Source organism: Eublepharis macularius, chromosome 7, assembly GCF_028583425.1.
Source record: "Eublepharis macularius isolate TG4126 chromosome 7, MPM_Emac_v1.0, whole genome shotgun sequence".
Classification (NCBI taxonomy): Eukaryota; Metazoa; Chordata; class Lepidosauria; order Squamata; family Eublepharidae; genus Eublepharis; species Eublepharis macularius.
In genome coordinates this window covers 81,842,980-81,862,826 of record NC_072796.1, presented here as the reverse complement: position 1 = coordinate 81,862,826, position 19,847 = coordinate 81,842,980, and the positions used below count along the sequence as shown (strand labels likewise).

The 19,847-nt window shown below is 41.8% G+C and overlaps 1 protein-coding gene across 1 annotated transcript in view; it reads right to left on the bottom strand.

The window, feature by feature from the left end:
- ASXL3 (ASXL transcriptional regulator 3) overlaps positions 1-19,847 on the bottom strand; it is a 113,432-nt gene that overhangs the window by 57,468 nt on the left and 36,117 nt on the right. The window contains exon 5 of the mRNA XM_054985878.1: positions 2,709-2,830. Coding sequence (XP_054841853.1) covers positions 2,709-2,830 — 122 coding nt within the window. The remainder of the gene's footprint in view (positions 1-2,708; positions 2,831-19,847) is intronic.

Below are 19,847 nucleotides of genomic sequence, written 5' to 3'. Positions count from 1 at the left end.
TGGGTGATGTTAAAGTTAATATCTACATTTAACACAATGAAACCCAGGGCTCATTTTGAGGGGGAACGCACTGGAACGGCGTTCCGGCAGTTCCAAGTCAGGCGGCCAAAATGACTGGGATCAGGTTGGTGATGGGTGGGGGTAGCTTCCCCCACCCAGCACCAACCCAGTCCCATCTGTTTCAGCCCCAATCTGAGCCGAAATGGACCCAAAATGGCCATATTGGGCCCTTTTCGGGGCCGAAATGGCCCGGATCGGGGCCGATATGGCCCAGATCGGGTCGGTGCCTGGTGGGGGAATCCTCTCCCACACCAGGCATTGACACGGTTCTGGCCATTTCGGCCCCATCCCAGGCTGAAATGGGCCCAAAATGGCCATTTTGGGCCTGGTTTGGGGCCAAAGGGGCCTGGATTGGGGCCGAAACAGCCCGGATCAGGTCAGTGCTGGGCAGGGCCTCCCCCACCTGGCACTGACCCAGTCCTGGCCGTTTTGGCCCTGATCATAAAATGAGCCAAAAATGATCATTTGGGGCCATTTGGGGCCTGTTTCGGCCGGGATTGAGGCCGAAACAGCCTGGATTGGGTCAGTGCTGGACAGGGGAAGCCTCCTCCACCCGGAACCGACCCTGATCCGGGTCAAAATGGGCCCAATATGGCAATTTTTGGCCATTTTGGGGTCATTCCGGGGCTGTAGGAGCCCAGATGAGGGCCAAAATGGGTCAGTGCCTGGTGGGGGAAGCCTCCCTCACCCAGCATCAACCTAGTCCTGGCCTTTCTGGCTCTGATCCAGGCCAAAATGGGCCCAAAATGGCAATTTTGGGCAATTTTGGGCCCATTTTGGCCTGGATAAGGGTCGACCCGGCCCGGATCGGGGCCGACCCAGCCCAGATCGGGGCTGGAACTGCCGGGATTGGGTCAGTGCCAGGTGGGGGAACCCTCCCCTGCCTGGCACTAGCCTGGTCCTGGCTGTTTTGGCCCTGATCCGGTTCCAAATGGGGCCCAAATGGCCATTTTTGGCCATTTGGGGCCTATTTCAGCCAGGATTAGGACCAAAATCACCAGGATTGGGTTGGTGCCTGGTGGTGGACCCCTCCCCTACTCAGCACTGACCCGATCTTGGCCATTTGGGGCCCGATTCAGGCCAAAACATGTCCAAAATGGCCATTACAGCAACAATAATGGGATTCTGATAGCTCTCTTGATGGCATTAGCTACTATTAAAACATCAGGCCTCAAGAATAACTTTCTTCAGTAATGCAGGACAAAGAAGAGTAAAATTCAGAATTGGGGTCAAAAATACCCGTCCTTGAAAACATCAAAGTCCCATACAAACGTAAGTGGGGGATAAATTGACCCCTCCATTTTTAAAGCATAAGACACAGTTGGGAATCTGTAAAACTGTTTATTTTTAACAAAGCAATCATTTTTAACTGTTACAATACTGAAACTTAACATAATAATAGTGCAGTGTGGAACCACAGGTAACAAAAAAGTGAGGTAACACAGGTAGAATGTTTTTAAATAGGTAAAATATAGTTGTTTAAATAGAACTTTTACAAAGAAGTACATTTATTCCTTGAAACGTGCCTACTTGCAAGCATTGCAAAGCAAAACTGAACTTGGTTTTCACAGATGGACTGCAACCTATTACATCAATATATTCCCAGTCCATATATCCATAGATTAAAATGTAATAACCCCACAGAAACGGAACTTGGGCCAAATTGACCCCCACCATTTTTAAAGCCTATGGACACAGACAAGAAAAAAAAGTAGGCACATAGATCCTTTCAATGGAAAGGAAAATTCCATTCCTGACAGTTAAAGGATTAACAAAAAGAAAATATCTGCATTCTTTTTGCTAGCCTTCTTGTAACCTGCCCTCAGGCTGCACCTGTTGGATTCTTACAATTAAGAGCTCTTCCTGAACAACAAGGGGAAACAATCAGCTCAGTGGACAGATGGCTAGAGGTTATCAAAAGTTCTAGGCTGAATAGCACCTTCAAGTCTCTGAAATGTGAAGAAGTTCAGAGGATGCATGCTCAGGCTTGCCTTGCAGGGGGATAGAATTACCCCATTTTCCAAAACTGCAATACAGTTCAATTTGAACATTTCTATGTGACAATGGAAGGGAAGGGAAGCTTTCATACAGCACAAACTCATGGCTTTTACCTGATCCTACTATATACACAACAATTCAGGTTGCAAATACTGGTTTCCCCTGGGGGTAATTTCAACCATCAATTCCAAAAGTGGTGTAAAACCCCAAATCTGAAAGTGTGATATTTTTGCACAACAAACATCTATAGATAAAAATTATGGAGAGAAATTTTGGTTTTCAGTATTTGCTCCACCTGCCTATAGAATGGACATAATAGGTATTGGTCCATCTATTTATACATGAAAACAATGCTAAAATCATTTTTTAGTATTTGTTGGAGTCACGAGAAACCCAAAATACTATTATGTATAGTACTTTCAGTTTCAAGCCAAGGCTATTGGGGGTCAGAATGACCTCAAACTTAAAAAAGAAAGGCAGTGAGGAAGGAAGAGAGGGGCTTCAGGGCACTGCAGTTCATTTTGAAGAAAGCATAACAGGAATTTGGAGTCTGTATAAAGTTTTAAATGGGTAAATCAGTTTTTCCATGACTTCTGAGGTCAAAATACACCCCATACATCCATACAACTGTAAAACCAGTATTAGCTTACCTGTTTAAGTGCCTTTTTGGTGTGCTGCTGGAAGGAAGACACTAACTTGCTTTGCATTGGTGCATTCGTAAGGCTTGAGTCCCGAATGGAAGACACTTCTTCAGGTGCTTGCTTTGTGCAAACTAAGAACACAGAAATAAAGCACTGAGACTACAGAAAACTCATTCTGCAAATATTAACATAATTTCAGTTTAAGATGTCACAGAACTAGCAGAACACGGAGGATTCTTTGGGCTGACCTGCAATGTAAGAAAGCAGGTACATTGCAAAGAAGATGGAATATCTTCAAGGTTACTATGAAGAACATGGGCAAGAAAACGAGAAGGAACAATCAACTGTCAAATAATCTCAGCGTTGCCTACTGCTTCCTCAGGGAAACTCCACAGCTCTACCTAAAATTGGCCTGCTCTTTTACTGTTCCTAGTAGAATTATAGGCTTCCACCACAAAAAGCATTTGCATAGCCACTAGCAATGATAACAAACAAAACTAAGCTTTGTTAAGATGTAAATTTTCAATTGTGTGCTAACACATGGTAAATTCAGCCAATGCCTTGGTACATACAAATTAACATCTGTTTTTCACTATGAGTTGAGAATGTACTCTTCTGACTATAGTCATGTTAACAACTAGACTAAACACGGTATAAAGAAAAACTATTAATCTAGGAAGGAAAACATCATTATTTGAAATATTTTAGAATTTCACAGAATTTCACAGAATTCAAGAGCCTTAAGAAATTGCTTGCTCTGGATGGCTTGTGGTAAAGCTTAAATAGAGAGAAAAAAATTGTTTTTCCATACATAAATTAAATTCTACTTTATGACCTATTGCGTAAATAAAATGACAAACAGACTGTAAAGCTAAATATTTTCTAATATTGTGAAAAAGAATCAAGTCTAAGAAGTAGGTGTCTGAATACGTAGCAAATTTATAAGGAACAGCATTTACACATTACTTTAAGCGTTCAATGTGCTACAGGAGAAACATCCAATTCGCAAGCCAGGCCTCTGTTATCATCATGATATTGCAACTGAAGAGAGGGCAAAGGAGGCTGAGAAAAAGTGGCTTACTCAGGGCCAAATCGTAAGTGATTAGGATATTCCTTGTGTTCTCAAAAAGCTAATTTGCAACTTCACATGACTGCAGTGAAGACAGGGAAGGGTCAATAGGCTACCTTCCATTGAGAACTCTTGCCCTGTGCCAAAAATCTCCATAAATTTAATTTTGGCTTCCACACAATAGTGTTATGCTTCCAGCAACCTTCCAGGTTTCCCTCCATTATCTTGATTCCCCCAAAGTTGCTTGGGTACCAAAGACAGGAGTCCAGGGTCAGAGGTTCAGCCCCCGGACTTGCTGGGAGGAGAGGACGTGAGGCAGCTGGGAGACAGCTACCCAGCCACCACGGCAGTCACTCAGGCCCTGCACAGGATGGCAACAGAGGGGGACAAAGAAACACCCAAGCCACAGAGGGTCAGAACAGGCAGGTGGAAGCCAGCTAGCCCCACCCTCCAGTGGGAGGCTAAGAGCCCCGACAGGGGGACTAAGGACAGCCAGGAGGGGACCAGGGCAGAGAGAGAAGGCACAAGAGATAGGGACAGCCAGCCATCAGTCAGCAACCTTACTGGCAGGGGAAGAAAGGCAGCAGAAGCAGCACAGGGCCATGCCCCAACCGGCAAACAGGGAGGAAGGGAATAATAGGGACCAGCTGAGGCTGCTGGAAGCTCTGAGCAGAGGCGGCTTGGCAGCCAGCCAAGAGAGCACAGCTGTAGCTGCCCAGGGGCCTGAAGCTCAGAGCAGAGGAGGCTTGGCAGTCAGCCAAGAGAGCACAGCTGTAGCTCCCCAAAGCAGCCAGACTAGCTACTCCAGGTACAGCTGCTTGAGGCAGCCAAGACCAAGGTTAGAGGGCAAAAGAGGGTTGTGGCTGGCAGGTGGAGCCAGAAATGAGGGAAAGGATATAAGGGAAGTCCACCCACAGGGCGGGGTAGGTTGTTGTGTAGGAGTGTGGTGGAGTGGAGGAGAGACAGAGAATGAGAGAGCAGTGGAGAGGAGGAAGAGGAGGAGAAGGCTGGGGACAGCGGTCATGGAAAGTCGACAGAACAATGTCAGGTTGAAGGGACCTGCAAGTGGACTGAGAAGGTGTGAGGGTGAGGTATACCCCCTCCTTCCACAGAGCGGGGTCCCACACACTCCCTGAAGGTCCTTTAAGGCTGAAATCAGGCAGGCCAGTGTCTCACAGGGCAGCACCCTTGGCAGAACCTGAAAACAGGCTTCAGAAAATGCTGAAGGGAACATTTGGATTTCTATTCCTTTCTACCCACATCCAGTGCCATGTTGCCTCTTGCCTGCCATTTTCACCTGCCTTGCCACTGGTGGACCTTTTCCTTTTTAAAAAATTGGTAATAGATTGCTAGAATGTTAAAATACTATGAGTCTCTCTACATGAGATGCCAGAGTGTGTGTCCATCAAGTATCAGGAGAAGAAATGCTAGCCAGGAAGCGTAGTTTTGAAAGACATAGCCGGCAGAGATTGCTCCAGAGGGGACAGATTGTCTCACAGTCCTCCACTGCCTCTGGTGTGTCAGACTGTCTCCTCTTCTGGAGCTTTTACCCTGTCACCCTTTCTGCTTAAAACTTTGAATTAACCAAGCCTTGGCAGGGCAAAGGTTCTGGAAGGGGAGATGCCAGAGGTGGTAGAGGGCAATCTCCCCCAGCTCAGTCATTTAAAACTATGCTTCCTGGCTAACATTGCGTCTCCTGACATGTAAAGAACGCGTGTCAAAAGTATTGTGTGGAAAGACTCTATAGTGGTATTCTCAGTAACGATCATTTTAACCAAAATGATCATTTTAAACAAAAGTAGTAAAAAGTCCACTGCTGAGGGGTGATGTATGGTAGAAGGGGAAAAAACAGAATAAATCTTACTGTGGAAACATAGTAGGTGAGAGTACATTTAACCCTTTTCTTCTATGCCTCTTCTACAATTTAAAAATGTCCCTCCAAAGCTGCAATGAGCTCCATGGAGAGGAAAGGGCAGATTCAAGCTGCTTGTACCCACCTCCCCTCTGCCCAGACAAACTTCAGCTTTGGAATGACATTTTAAAACATGAAAAGGCAACATAAAGCCTTCAGTCCTAGAAGGGACACCAAGAATACTGATTTTGCTAACTCTTAACATCTGAAAATCATGAGGCAGCTTCAGGAAAAAAATAGCATGGGCTTTAGGCCACTTCATGATGCATTTGGCTTCTCGGTCTTTAGAAATGCTATGAACGCGTTTCCCTAAACTGGAAGAACTAGAAATTTACTTTTTAAGCACAGTAATATGTTTTAATTGCTGAGACTTTCAAATTATATTTTTAAAAACTAGGATTGCATAAAAAGTGCAATGAAAAATATGACTTGTGAATTACTGCCCACCACCAGCCCAGGAAGCAGGCTGAACTGCCTCATTTTTTCACAACTACTGCTGCCTTTGCCAAGGGAAGAAACAATTATTATTATTCTATGGTGGATTCCATCCCCATCTCAGAATTCAGCTGATGCACAGGTTTAGCTCAGTGTTTACCAAACAACATGTCCGTATTTAGTGGAAGCCTGGAATAGGTAATTCAACAAGGGCAACAGTTTTTGATGCATATCTAACATTTTGTTCTTAGACTATCTAAACTAAGCTGAGAAACCCCTTCTGCAGTGTGGAATCAACATTTCCAACCATATTCCTGCAACACAAGAAAACCTTTCCTTTTTAAATAAGAAACGTTACATACTGGCTCTTCTTTATCCCAATATTATTAAATTAAAGATGTCTTTGTGAAATTTAGGAAGTCTAGCCCATAGAAATTAATCCACAGAAGCTTCAGAAGCTAAGGCTGGAAATGAAATGACAGCCAAAGTGCCTTCAATTCTTGTAGTGGTATCCGCATATAAGCTTGAGTGTGACTAATTTTCCCCATGATAAACAATTATGGCTTGCTCAAATACATAAAGCAACTAAATGCCCTGTATTTGTAACAATTAGTGATTTGTAATTGCATAAATGGCAATTATGGCTTCTAAAGCGTCATCGGAGTCAACCTTGTAAATATGGTTTGCTAACACAAAATTCATGCCTTGTTTTATTTAACTGTTGGACTGACTGGTTCAAAAAGGGTATGATTGGTATGTCAAGAAAAAAGACTTTTCATCTATACTTAGCAGATGCTAAATTTGCTTTGCTTATAACTAGAGATGGGCACAAACTGGAAAAAAAATGAACTGTGCAGTTCGTGATTCATTGCATTTCACGAACCACGAACGTTCACAACCTGCCCCTGTTCACGAACCGGTTCGTTTGGTTTGTGAAAACGGCACATCCAGGTCAGCAAATTGTCACTTTCAGGTCAGCAGAAGGCCACTTCTGGGTCAGCAGAAGGTCTGCAAGAAGTCCATCCCTTGTTGCCTAGGAAACTGATTGATCGGCGCCAGGCTGTCTGCAGTGATGAAGCAAAAAATGAACCAGCCTAAAGTTTGTGGCAGTTCATCAGTAATGGGCTCTGATGAACAGCCGGTTCGCAAACCATGAACTGGCCCTGTTTGTCATGAACTTTCATTCGTATTTCAGTTTGTGCCCATCTCTACTTATAACCCAGGAACTGAATTCATATTTTGATATGGCCTGCAAACCATAGTTATGAAAAAAACTGGTTGGCATTAACTACGGTTTTCATTGGTGCACACACAATGTGGAACATTGGCCGTTTCCACATGGCCAAAGCCTCCGGAAGATCACGTGAAACACGGAACGAAGCATCTTCCTAGTGCAATTTCCTGGCATGATCCCATTTAATGGGATGATGACATCATCGCGCCATTAAAGGGGATCGTGCCGGGAAATCGTGCTAAGAAGATGCTTCGTTCTGTGAGTTTCACGTGATCTTACGGGTGTGTGTGAAGATGGCCAATGTTAACAATGGAAAAGGAAAGGACAGAGGAACAAATGCAGTAGGGACTGCACTTTCACAAAGCTAGCTGCTAATTTTCAAACCAATGGGAGACACTATTACACCTCTAGTAGTTTACTAGGCCATTATGGTTGGAGTTGTAGGCATGAAAATAATTGCTACTAACTTTGGTGGAGCTTACATCAGAAAGCATGCATAAGATCTAAACTGCAAGTACAGCAGCCAAGTTACACCCCAACATTCCATAATCAGCAAACAGTAAGGATAAAAAGAACCAACAAATGCCATGATTTACAGGGGAGTGCATAACAAAATTCCTGCGCCAAAGATATACAGGGAAATTGATGTTTGGAATCATAAACCTTGTTTTTCCAGAACAGTATAAATCCAAAATTACGAAACTCCTGCCTTGAAACCCACCCCCTCTCTTTTTTTTTTAGTTCTGGCACTTACCCACCATGCAGCATGAACATGTGTTTTCTTCTGATTCTACTGATTTCCTAGACAATGGCATTTCTCCCTTCTAATCAGTCCTTGCAACAGAGAAGCACAGAGCACTCCCAGCCAATCACAAGCTGCAGAGCGCTGCTTTCTCTTTCTACCCTCCTTTTGAGGATTTCCCTCTGAAAGTAGAAAGCCTGCAGGAACCAGAGGCCATAGAATTGGAACGCTTGGTCCAATTCACTTGAAACTTTGGTGGTCTTTAGTGGACAGGCAGTATTAGATCCCCTGTATTTCTGGAGTAATTTGGTTGAAAACAGCCTCCCCAGCCGCCAAACCCAGTCCCTCATAGCGAGTAATGGAAAAGCTGCCAAATCTGGATCAGAAATTATAATGAAAATTTTCTTGGCACACACCAGGGCTACATGGCATGACTGACATAATGATTTGAACATAATGACCAGTAGCAACTCTCATGACATTACAGAAGCTATTTCCATGACATGGGTATCCAGTGTTCTCTAAAATGCACCAAAGAATGCATTTACACATTGTTTCTTATGCAGTAAATGCAGCTATTATTTGAAAAACTGGACACATAAAATCGTTATCTGGGTCCAGTTACCATGGTACACTCTCTGTTATGTCACTGGATAATTTCTTAGCAGAAGGACAGCCTGAAGCTGTGAAGTCACCCAAAAACTATTTAAAAAATCTTGGCACAGCCACTCTAGTTCTTTGCCAACCCAGTAAGAAAATATTTTAGAAGGGGAGTCAGAGCCGCTGACTGACTAAAAACTTCCTCCATGCCCTAGAGAGATGTATAATTTAGGACAATGGGTGTCCCAAGAACCTCTTGACTACTCTCATCCACGTCCGAGAGAGAGAGGTGGGGGGGGAGAGGGGGGGAGGGAGAGAGAGAGAGAATACGTGTGTGTGTGTGTCTGTCTGTTCTGGGATCCGTACATACACCCCCAAATTTGTTTGAGCCTTCTCTTCTTCTCTCCGTGAAACGCTGGTCGTTTCACTGCTGCCTCTGAGAGACTGGTGAGACTGGCCTTCACCGAAATTGATTTATCCCCTCTCCTCATTGATTTCCTCTTATTTAGTCTCATATGCGTTCTGCGTGTGATTGTATGTTCACCCTTTTGTTTCTCTTTTAATAACAACCTTTCTGGCTGAATATCTGGCTGATTTATTTCAAGAGTTCTCTTAAGGGAATAATCCCCATAAACATTGGTGGAGAATTCCAGTTACCTCCTCTCGCTCTGTCTTGTTTAAGCTAATTTTCCCCAACTAATTATGAGACTGCCTACATAAAACCATTATCTGGGTCCTGTTACCATCAACCAGTCTCTTTTATGTCACTGGGTAATTTCTTAGCAGAAGGACAGCCTGAAGCTGTGAAGTCACCCAAAAATTATTTTAAAAACCTTTGCGCAGAAATTCTAGTTCTCTGCATCTTTATGCTGCCCAATGGTGCAACAGTATCATGTTTGAGAATAATTTTAGAGCAGAAGCCCAGTTACATCTGTACATATCACCCCTGAATGGATTTCAGTCATATGCTTTAACTTGTGAATTCTTTTTGGTGCTTGATAAAACATGATAGAATGGATTCTTTGAATATCCTTCACTTTCAAAACATCTGACATTTGCACTTATAAGACAGAAGTCCCTGAGCCAAATAAAGCTCTTCCTATGGGTTTTTTTTATACTGGGTTTTTGATTCAGCTTGGCTTCTTAACCTCATTGGGTTTTCTCCACCCTTATAGACAGTATTGTTTGCCAGTCATTGCTCTCCCAGTTTTTCTTCACCTTCAGGTGGCTGGAAAAAACATGAAGGAAAACAAAACGAGACAGTAACAACTGGTAAATGATATATCTGTAAAGAAAGGGAAAACCTGACGCAGTTAAGAAAATGAGCTGCATCAAAAACTTGGTGTGGAAACATTCTGTGCAAGAGCTACAGCACAAACTTTTTCACATGTTCAGTGAATGCATGGGGAAATGGCTGGAATCACACCTGCTGTCTGTGTTCAAGAGACTGGGACCACCACCACTATCCATCTTCTTTGAGAAAGAAAACTATGTTATAAGCAGTCCTATTACCACTGCAGCACCAAGATTTACCATGTTTACAGAAGACGGAATGTGTTTGCACAGCAAAGTGGGAAACAGGGGTGTGAATCTCATGCTAGTTAATTTGTTGCTCAGGGTAAACAGTCTGAACAAAGAGAAATAATAATATACTATATATATACTGAATATCTGGAAGAAAAAAATAATTGTTAATAATACAGCTAGATTTAAATAACTTTCATATATATATTTCATGTGATATTTATAATAATAATAATGTTGCTCTTTGGAGCCTGTCAAGAGCTTTTATAAAAGGGTGGGGCTCTTGTCCAGCAGGGCTTTTGATTGGCCACTGAAGATCCAATCGGCTGTGCAGATTAAAATAGTGCTGTTTCAGCAGCATTGTTCATTTTATTCTCACTCCTTTTTCCCAGTGTATTTTTAAAATCACCCCATCTTTCCCCCCTGCACTTGGGCTTCCTTTGTGTTTGTGGCTCCACCGCCTGCAGCAGCCATTTTATAGTTGTGCCCACACCCTGTGTCAGAATTCCCAGTCCCCATGTTGGGGACTCATGATCTACTCACATCATCCCTGAGATACTAAATTTTGTAAAAAACAGCCTTGGGAACTTTCCAATAGCTAGTCTTCAAGAATTCCTCCACTCCCATCACCACTGGAATAGTCAATTCTTGTCTGCTGATGTGGTTGTTGATTCTTGAAAGGAGTGGATGCATCTTAGTCTGGTGTCTCAGCTTTCACCATTCTGCCATTCAAACCCCCTCACCATGTTAAGAGAGAGGTACTACTCTTGGTTAGTACTGCATAGAAGAAGGCAACGATAAAACACTTCTGATAATCTCTTACCTTGAAAACCCTATGATGTGACAATCCAAAATGAAAGATGTCATGGATATGGTTAAAACTATAGGGGAACTATTGCTGGATAAGGCCAAGAAAGTTGTTCAAGACACCTATGCATGCAGAAACTGGGCTAGCTGTGCCCTATAACTAGACAGGCCACAAAAGGAATTTTGAGGCCTAGAATAAAGCAACCTTGGAGAGAGGCATAAAACAACAGAATTACACAGCTGTATTGCCATGTGTAGATTAGAAGAACCATCTAACTCATACTAATGCATATCTTTGGGGGGGGGGGTTCTTCCCACCATTGCACTTTAATGTACTTGGTTCATTTATTTTATTATTGCTTATTGTATGTTGATTTTAGAATTATTGTTTTCTTGTTATTATTGATTTTAACTGTTGTTCACCACCCAAAGCCCCTGAGGATGGGCGGTTTATAAATCGAAATAATAAAATAATAAATAATAAATAAATAACGTACCAAGGCCCAGGTGCAGGGAGTATCTGAGACTGGCAGAAATGTCTAACACCATAGAAGCTGGCTATATTATAGATGTACTGGTGGAGGGCCAAAAGGTATTCAGATGTATGAGAAACTTGTAAACACTAATTCTACATAGACTGTTAACACAAAGAGTAGCAAGAATGAACTAACTGTTGTTACATGTTTCAAGATGTTTCAAGTATGGATAATTTTGTTTGGTTTATGAAATCATAAGATAATAGGCCAATCCCAAATTTAAGTCTCTGAAGTAGCTATTGTTAAGTAAAGGTTCTGAAACCTTATAAATATGACAAGCTAAACTGATAGCGAGCTTCTTCTTGTGACCTTCTTATCTTTGGGTAAGATTTTTTTGGACTCAAATAATTGCTCTCCTTAATGGTCTTTGTATTTGTTATAATGGATGGTATGATTTTCTGTTGATTGAATTGTTATTAAGAATACTAAGTAGGCATGTTGTAATAATAAAAGAATACAAAGGAAACAGAGACTCCATAATTGTATTACTTATGTACTATACTCAGTAACGAACTCAAAATGTTATCTGTGGTGTACTTCTAGCCAGGAGTTAAATGATTTGATATAGGAAAGCTAATTAGATGCTCAAGGTTCTTCACTGCGTGCCCATATCTGAATCAAGTCTGACCAGAGTTACCCAGAACAAAGATATAGTGCTGGAAGATAGGACTCCCCAGATTGGATAGCACTCAATTGTCTACTGGGGAAGAGCAGAGGACAAGTATGAATAGTGCTGTTCTTAATGATGGGACTTGGATTAAAACCAAAAAGATGTCCAACAGCCTGCCTGTTGTTGGGAACAGGGTTGGATGAGCAGGTGGGCGAGCACTTGTCTGCACCATCAGTGTCCCACCCACCCCTGGGACAGGGCTCCTCTCAGGGCAGGCACCTCTGCTGGGGTGCAGCAAACCCAATTGTGGGGATTTCTCCCTGAGGAGTAGGGGTGTGGCAGCTGGGGATGGGAAATGGGGCCTAGGACTGGCTATGCCTTCCCTTGCCACTCACAGCACTGTCAACTGCTGTTGCCCTGCAATTGGTTGAACCTGGAGGCGTTGCCTGGGCAACGACAGTGCAGTCACTCCTGGCTGTACCTTGCCAGGCTTGGCTGGTGCCCCCAACTGTCCCATGAAAGTCCTTAGGAAGCAGACAAGTGGCACTGCATTTACACTGATGTGTGGCCGCTGGCACCAGATAGGGCCTTAGGATTGGGCTGAAAGTATTTGATCATGAACCAGAAGAACTATGGCTGAAACCAGAAATAATATCAAGAAAGAAACTCTTAAAATTGCTAAATACAGATGAAAAGTAAAAGGTGACAGAAATAGTATCAGAATTCTAAATGCAGCTTCTCAGTAACTTGCACGCAGAGACAAAGAAATCTATTATAATAACAAGTGCAAAAAAATAGAAGAGAACAACAAAAAGAAAGAACAAGAGATTTGTTCCACAAGATCCAGGAAATCAAAGCAAAATTCAAACTACAGCTGAAAGATACAAATACAGTATCCGATCGGGATAAAATAAAGATGGAATCAATATACTGAAGACCTATACGGAAGAGATGGAAGGATGACAGATTCTCTTAAAGAAAGATGTGTAAGGAAGTTGCTAACCTGAGAGAAAATGAAAAACTTAGGTTCACGTCTGTAACTATTATAAGGTTTGTGGCCTAGCTCAGGTATGCGGTTGTAGAACTGATCAGAAATATCTGTGGAGCAGTCTCTGAATTATTGTCCAAAAATTGTCGAAATATTGTCTCTGAATTCCCCCAGAGATTCGACCTTGGAGAGACTGATCTCAAAGAGCTCTGAATTAACTCTTTTCACACAGCTGAAACACCAATTAACAGCTCGGTCCTGATTGGTTCTTAAGTTGCCAGGTGATTCATTGAGTTCTGAAAAAGATGGCTTCTCTGCTCACCCTGTTCAACTAATTTCTATCACGATGCAAGTACGACAGAGAGAAGCTGAAGGCTGCATGCTATTCTTCATGGCAGCATGTCCTCATGCTGAACCAGCTAGGCATGAGAGAAGGCTCACATGGATGGGTGAGATAAGCAACAATGGAAACCACTTAGAGGTGCTTAGGTAGCTAGCTTTCAGGTTTTAGATAGGCAGTTTTATTATATAGTAACAGTAAGAATTTCCTGTTGTTACCTAAGTAAAAGTGCTTTATGCTTTTGGAGACACTCCTTAACTAATAAACTTACCTTTTATTAAGCTGAGCCTGGGATTCCTGTCTTGTTGTGGGTACACCCAAGAAACATACCCTGAGATTGGAAAGCCTGGCCTTTGGGAAAGGAAGAGCTTTCAGTCTCACAAAACAAAAGGGAATGCGTCCTACCTGCCTGATTGCTGGAGTGGCTGTGATCAGCACCCAGAATTGGGAGGTGAAGTGCCAGGTCTCCTACAGAATATTTTGATGAAGAACCTGAAATCTTAGAAAGTGAAGTGAAAGCTGCACTCAAAGTAATTAGGAAAAACAAATCACCAGGAGTAGATGGAATACCAAAAGAGCTATTTCAAACTAAGAAAATGGACTACATCAAAATCTTAACAAGAACATGTCAACAAATATGGAAAACAAAACAATGGCTCACAGACTGGACATGCTCAGTTTACGTTCTAATTCTGAAAAAAGGATGCCAAAAAGTGCGGCAACTGTCGGATCATCAAAAAGGATGCCAAAAAGTGCAACAACTGTCGGGGCTGAGAGAGCTCTGGAAGAGCTGTGACTGATCCAAGGTCACCCAGCTGGCTTCAAGCGGAGGAGTGGGAAATCAAACCCATTTCTCCAGATTACAGTCCTGCTGTCTTAACCACTTTACCAAACTGGGGGAACAGAATGGTTTCCAATTGGCAAAGGTGTCAGACAAGGATGTATATTATTTTCCTAACTGTTCAACCTATATGTAGAACATATCATTAGGAAAGATGGATTAGATTTAGAAGAAGGTGTAGTGAAAATTGTTGGAAGGAGTATTAACAATTTGAGATATGCAGATGACACCATGTTACTGGCAGAAACTAGTGCAGACTTGAAACAACTACTGAAGAAGGTTAAAGAAGAAAGTGCCAAAGCAAGATTACAGCTGAACATCAAGAAGACAAAAGTAATGTTCCATACGAGGTGATAGATCCGAGAGCTGTTGATAATGAACAACAATGTTTAACGTACAAAGAAATAACTAAAACTGAAGTATCTAAACTTAGAATAAAGACGCAAGAGGAACTATCACCTAACTATGATTGGTTCCAGTACAGACAGATTAGAGACTTATACAATTCGGACTCTGCAAAAGGGGGCATACGAACAGAGAACTCAGAACTAGAGCAGACCCTTCTTAAAGAAGACAAGAAAAGAATATCCAAGGTATACCAAGTACTGTTGAAATGGTACACTGAGGATGAGATAGTTAAAACACAGATGGTGAAATGGGCTATAAATTTCAATAAAGAAATAACAATGGAGGCATGGGAATACTTGTGGAAAACTACAATGAAGACAACGACATGTATTAATATTAAAGAGAACATTTTCAAAATGATCTATCGTTGGTACATGACACCAAAGAAGATTGCGCTAGGGAACTTGAACACTTCTAATAAATGCTGGAAATGTAGGAAGCATGAGGGCTCCCTCTATCATATGTGGTGGTCGTGTGAGGTAGCTAGGCAGTTCTGGGGGGAAATAATAAGAGAAATGAGTGAAATTTTACAGTTTCAAATAAATAAGAACCCAGAACTCCTGCTGCTAAACTTGGGAATGGAGGGAATTCCAGCCCATCATAGGACGTTGATATTTTATATGACTGCAGCAGCTAGACTTTTGTATGCGCAGAAATGGAAAGTACAAGAAGTGCCAACTATTGAAGATTGGATCTACAAATTGCTGTATATGGCTGAAATGGATAAGATGACAAGAAAACTGAGAGATCTGGACTCAGGGCAGTTTAACACAGACTGGGAGAAGCTGAAACAATATCTGGAGAAGAAGTGGGAGGTGGGAGGAAAACTGTGGCAGTTTGAGAACTACTGAAGTACAATAAAAGTATAAAAGAGAGGGGTGACTTTACCGGGGGAGGAAGAGAAATGTGAATTTATAAGCAGTTAGATTAATTAATTGATTGAGATATATATAGATATGTAAAGGTTAATTGATAGAATATTGATAGAGAATAATTAACGGTTTAAACATGAGGATTGAGTAATTAACAATATTTTCTTTACTTGATAAGATTTATATGCACCAAACTGAATGTATAGAAGAGTTAAAACGACTGACTATGTGATGAGTTATATAGAAATACTATAAAAAGAAGAAATGATTAATATATAGAGAACAAATCAAATTGTTTGATTTAAATGTGGGAAACTTTTATGGTTTATGATATATAGAAATATTCAAAACTGGAAAATGGGATAAATTGTTTATTTAAAGAAGTATAGTTTGGATGTATAATAAGCAAAAGAGTTAAAGATGTACTGCTTAATATAATGGAGAATATATATTTGTTTTAGACAGAGGAAGTTAATAGAAGTAAGGGAAAAGGGACAGAGGGTGGGAAAGCTGTTGGAAGTCAACAAAAGGGGGGGAAAGGGAGGGGGTTAGAAACGAAAAATTAGGGGAAAATTGAATGTAATGTAAAAATATTAATGTTCTAACCCAATAAAAAAAATTTTTTTAAAAAAAGAAGACAAAAGTAATTACTACCAAGGAATTATACAATTTTAAGGCTGACAATGAAGAAATTGAAATTCTTAAAGATATTCTATTCCTTGGCTCAATCATCATCCAAAAGGAAGACTGCAACCAAGAAATCAGAAGAAGATTGAGACTTGGAAGAGTAGCTACGAGGGGACTAGAAAAGATCCTTAAGAATAATGTCTCTCTGGGGACAAAGATCAAGATAATCAAAACTATGGTATTCCCCATTACTATATATGGTTGTGAAAGTTGAACAGTGAAGAAAGCTGACAGGAAGAAAACTGATTCGTTTGAAATGTGCTTGAGGAGTTCCATAGATGGCCAAAAAGACAAACAAGTGGGTTCTAGATCAAATCAAGCCTGAATTCTCCCTAGAAGTTAAAATGACGAGACCCAGGCTATTGTATTTTGGTCACATTGTGAGAAAACAAGACTCTCTGGAAAAGTCAATAATGCTAGGGAAAGTTGAAGGCAGTAGGAAAATGGGAAGACCCAGGGCTTTTTTTCAGCAGGAACGCGGTGGAATGGAGTTCCGGCACCTCTTGAAAATGGTCACATGGTCGTTGGCCCCGCCCCCTGATCTCCAGACACAGGGGAGTTTAGATTGCCCTCCATGCCACTGGTGGTGCAGAGGGCAATCTAAACTCCCCTCTGTCTGGAGATTAGGGGGCTGGGCCACCGGTTATGTGACCATTTTCGGTGAGGGTGATTTAAACTTTAAAAAACTCCTCCCTTGTTCCAGCTAACCCAAAGTGACGTCATTGTGCGATCCTGAGTTCCACCACTTCTTTTCCCAGAAAAAAAAGCCCTGGGAAGACCCAAAATGAGATGGCCTGACTCAACAGAGGAAGCCACATCCTCCAGTGTGTAAGATCTGTGCAAGTCTGTTAATGATAGGACGTTTTGGAGGCCTTTCATTCATAGGGTCACCGTAAGTTGGCATATAACTCTCTCTCTCTCCCTCTCTCTCCCTCTCCCTCTCTCTCTCAGGAACAGACATGCACATATAATATCCAACAAAGTCAATATTTATAGGTGTTAGAGATCTATACATGCCTTTACACAAATGGTCATCCATCTGTCAACACACATATATCAAGGAAACACTTCAATCACTCTGATATCTTGAGCTTAACTTGGAAAATCAGAACCCAGAGTGTGTGTGTTTGCCAGACAGTCTTAAAAAAAAAAAAAAGAAAACAATCAGGGAGTTAAACTGTAACACAGATATATGCACCTGGGACCAACAAAGAGTTTAAATAAACTATGTAGCTGTTTTGTGCAGCTACTAAACATTATAATTAACAACATTCAAATACTCCTTCAGGGAAAATAATATGGATATATCTTTAGGATGACATGCAAACATTTCAAAGAAACCGATGCTGTAGAAAATACTTGCTAGCAGGAAAAAGAACAGCAGGTTTCACAAATTAGCAAACTATTGCACAGTTTATTTAAACCATCACTTAGTTTGAGATTACAACCCATAAACACACTTTCAAATCTGAATATGTTTAATGGTTCAATAATTCAGAAGGCAGAGGATGAAGGATTGCTAGGTAAGAAGCAATCTTGCCTTGGCCACATAGTAACATGACAAAGTATGTATCAGTGGTTGCTGGTAGAATTATATACCATCTTTTGTAATAGTTTGGAATTCTCTGGCCAGGATCCAAAGATCAGCCAGGACCCAAGGATTTATACAGAAGTTTAAGAACATAAGACTGTTGTCTATTCCTGATGGAATAGACCAACAGTCCATGAAGCTGTTTTTCCCCCAACAAGGACTAACCAGACACCCATGGAAAGCCTACAGAACAGAAGGTCCAACCCTCTCCCTTGTCACTCACCACAGAAATTAGCATCCAAAGGTACACTGCCTCTGATGTGGAGGTTCCCTTTAGCTGTCGCAGCTAGTATCCACTGATGGACCTTTCCTATATGAATTTGTCTAATCCTTTGTAAAGCAATCGAATTCTCTAAGTTTTTCACATAATGCATAATTCACACAATAATTTTTCCTACTTTTTCAGGTGATCGCTGGAGATCTCCTGGAATTACAACTGATCTCCAGGTCACAGAGATCAGTTTCCATGGAGAAAATAGCTGCTTTGGAGAGTGGACTCTATGGCATTATATTCTGCAGAGGCGTCTCCTGTGAGAATCAGGACCAGAGCCTTTTTAATATCAAACCAGCCTGACTCACCTTTCCAGACTCAAGGTGGAATATTAGGAAGAACAGGGCAATTGAAGGGCCATTTTCATCCTTCACACCTCTTTTCAGATGTCAGGCTTTCATCTTCACTTAGACATTGGACTGCCCATTTTAAGTAGGAGATGAATGTTATACTGTGGTAACTTTGATTGTGCAAGTTAAAGAAGGAACAACTCACTTTCTTTTCTTTTTTAATAGCTGCTCAACCATTAGTGACCACCCTATTTTCCCTTACTTGTGTGCTCTTCCTCTTTTGGTAGTTTGTGACAGTTCTCACTCACGTGCTTGCTGCTCATCACCTACCAGAACTTTGTGTATGCTCAGAGGCCAACCAACTCTCCCCAGAGGATGGAAAGGGAAAGGCCTGGTTCCTAGCTGGAGTGGGGTCACATTGCCAAAGTACCCAGGATCAGGGGTAGGACAGAACCCCCCCCCCCCATAACACTGTTCCTCCCCAAACCCCACCCACTCCAGGCTCCACTCTTAAAATCTCCAGGAATTTTTCAACCTGGAGCTGGCAACCCTACTTCTGCACCCCCAAGGCACCACCACAAATATCCAGGATTTCCCCAAGCTAGAATTAGCAACCCTACAGTGTTTTCCACATGCACACTTATACCAGATTTTCTGGACATTCAGTTCATGAGGACTGGATCTGCGTTGAGCTTCTATAATTCCACACTTGAGGGGGTGGAATTGAAGTGGTGTCTATTTTTTCTGCACTAGAAAATGCTCTGTTTCTTCTGCAGGCTTTCTGGGGACAATGTTGGTTTTGTCAGCTGACTTGCTGAGAACTCGTCGGTTTCATCAGTTGATTGGCTGAGGACAGGTAAGTTTCTACAGTTGAACACTAAGGAAACTTACAAAATTTTCTTTTAATTGCACCAACATTGCAACACTGCTGTTTAAAATCTTTTGAAACCTTTAAAATATCAAGTGGAATTCTGGGCTGTCTGCAGAGTTTTTGTGTTAGTCATATTGCAGCACTTTTTCCCAGTAGTTGCAAGGTTTTTTTTATGTGCCAGCAGTGCAACATTGCTATTTAATTTTTTAAAAATCAGGGGAAAAGTTAGACTGGTTGATGTTCAACCAATCAGGATGCAGGGGGATAAAGGGGAGGGCAAAAGCCAGGGCCAGGGCCAGGCCTCAAACCAAAGAAAGCATTCTGTACTTCAAAAAAGCCATGGTTTGACTACACTGGGAAAAAAATTAGGGTATGTGTGCAGGGTGAAAAGCTGCAGAAAAACCAGGGAAAGATTGATTCTATGGCAGAAGCAGACTTCCTCTATGCAGAATGCAAAAAAGTCTGGGAAGCAGTTTGCAGACTGAACCCAGGTATTTTGACCATTTGTGCAGAACTCTGG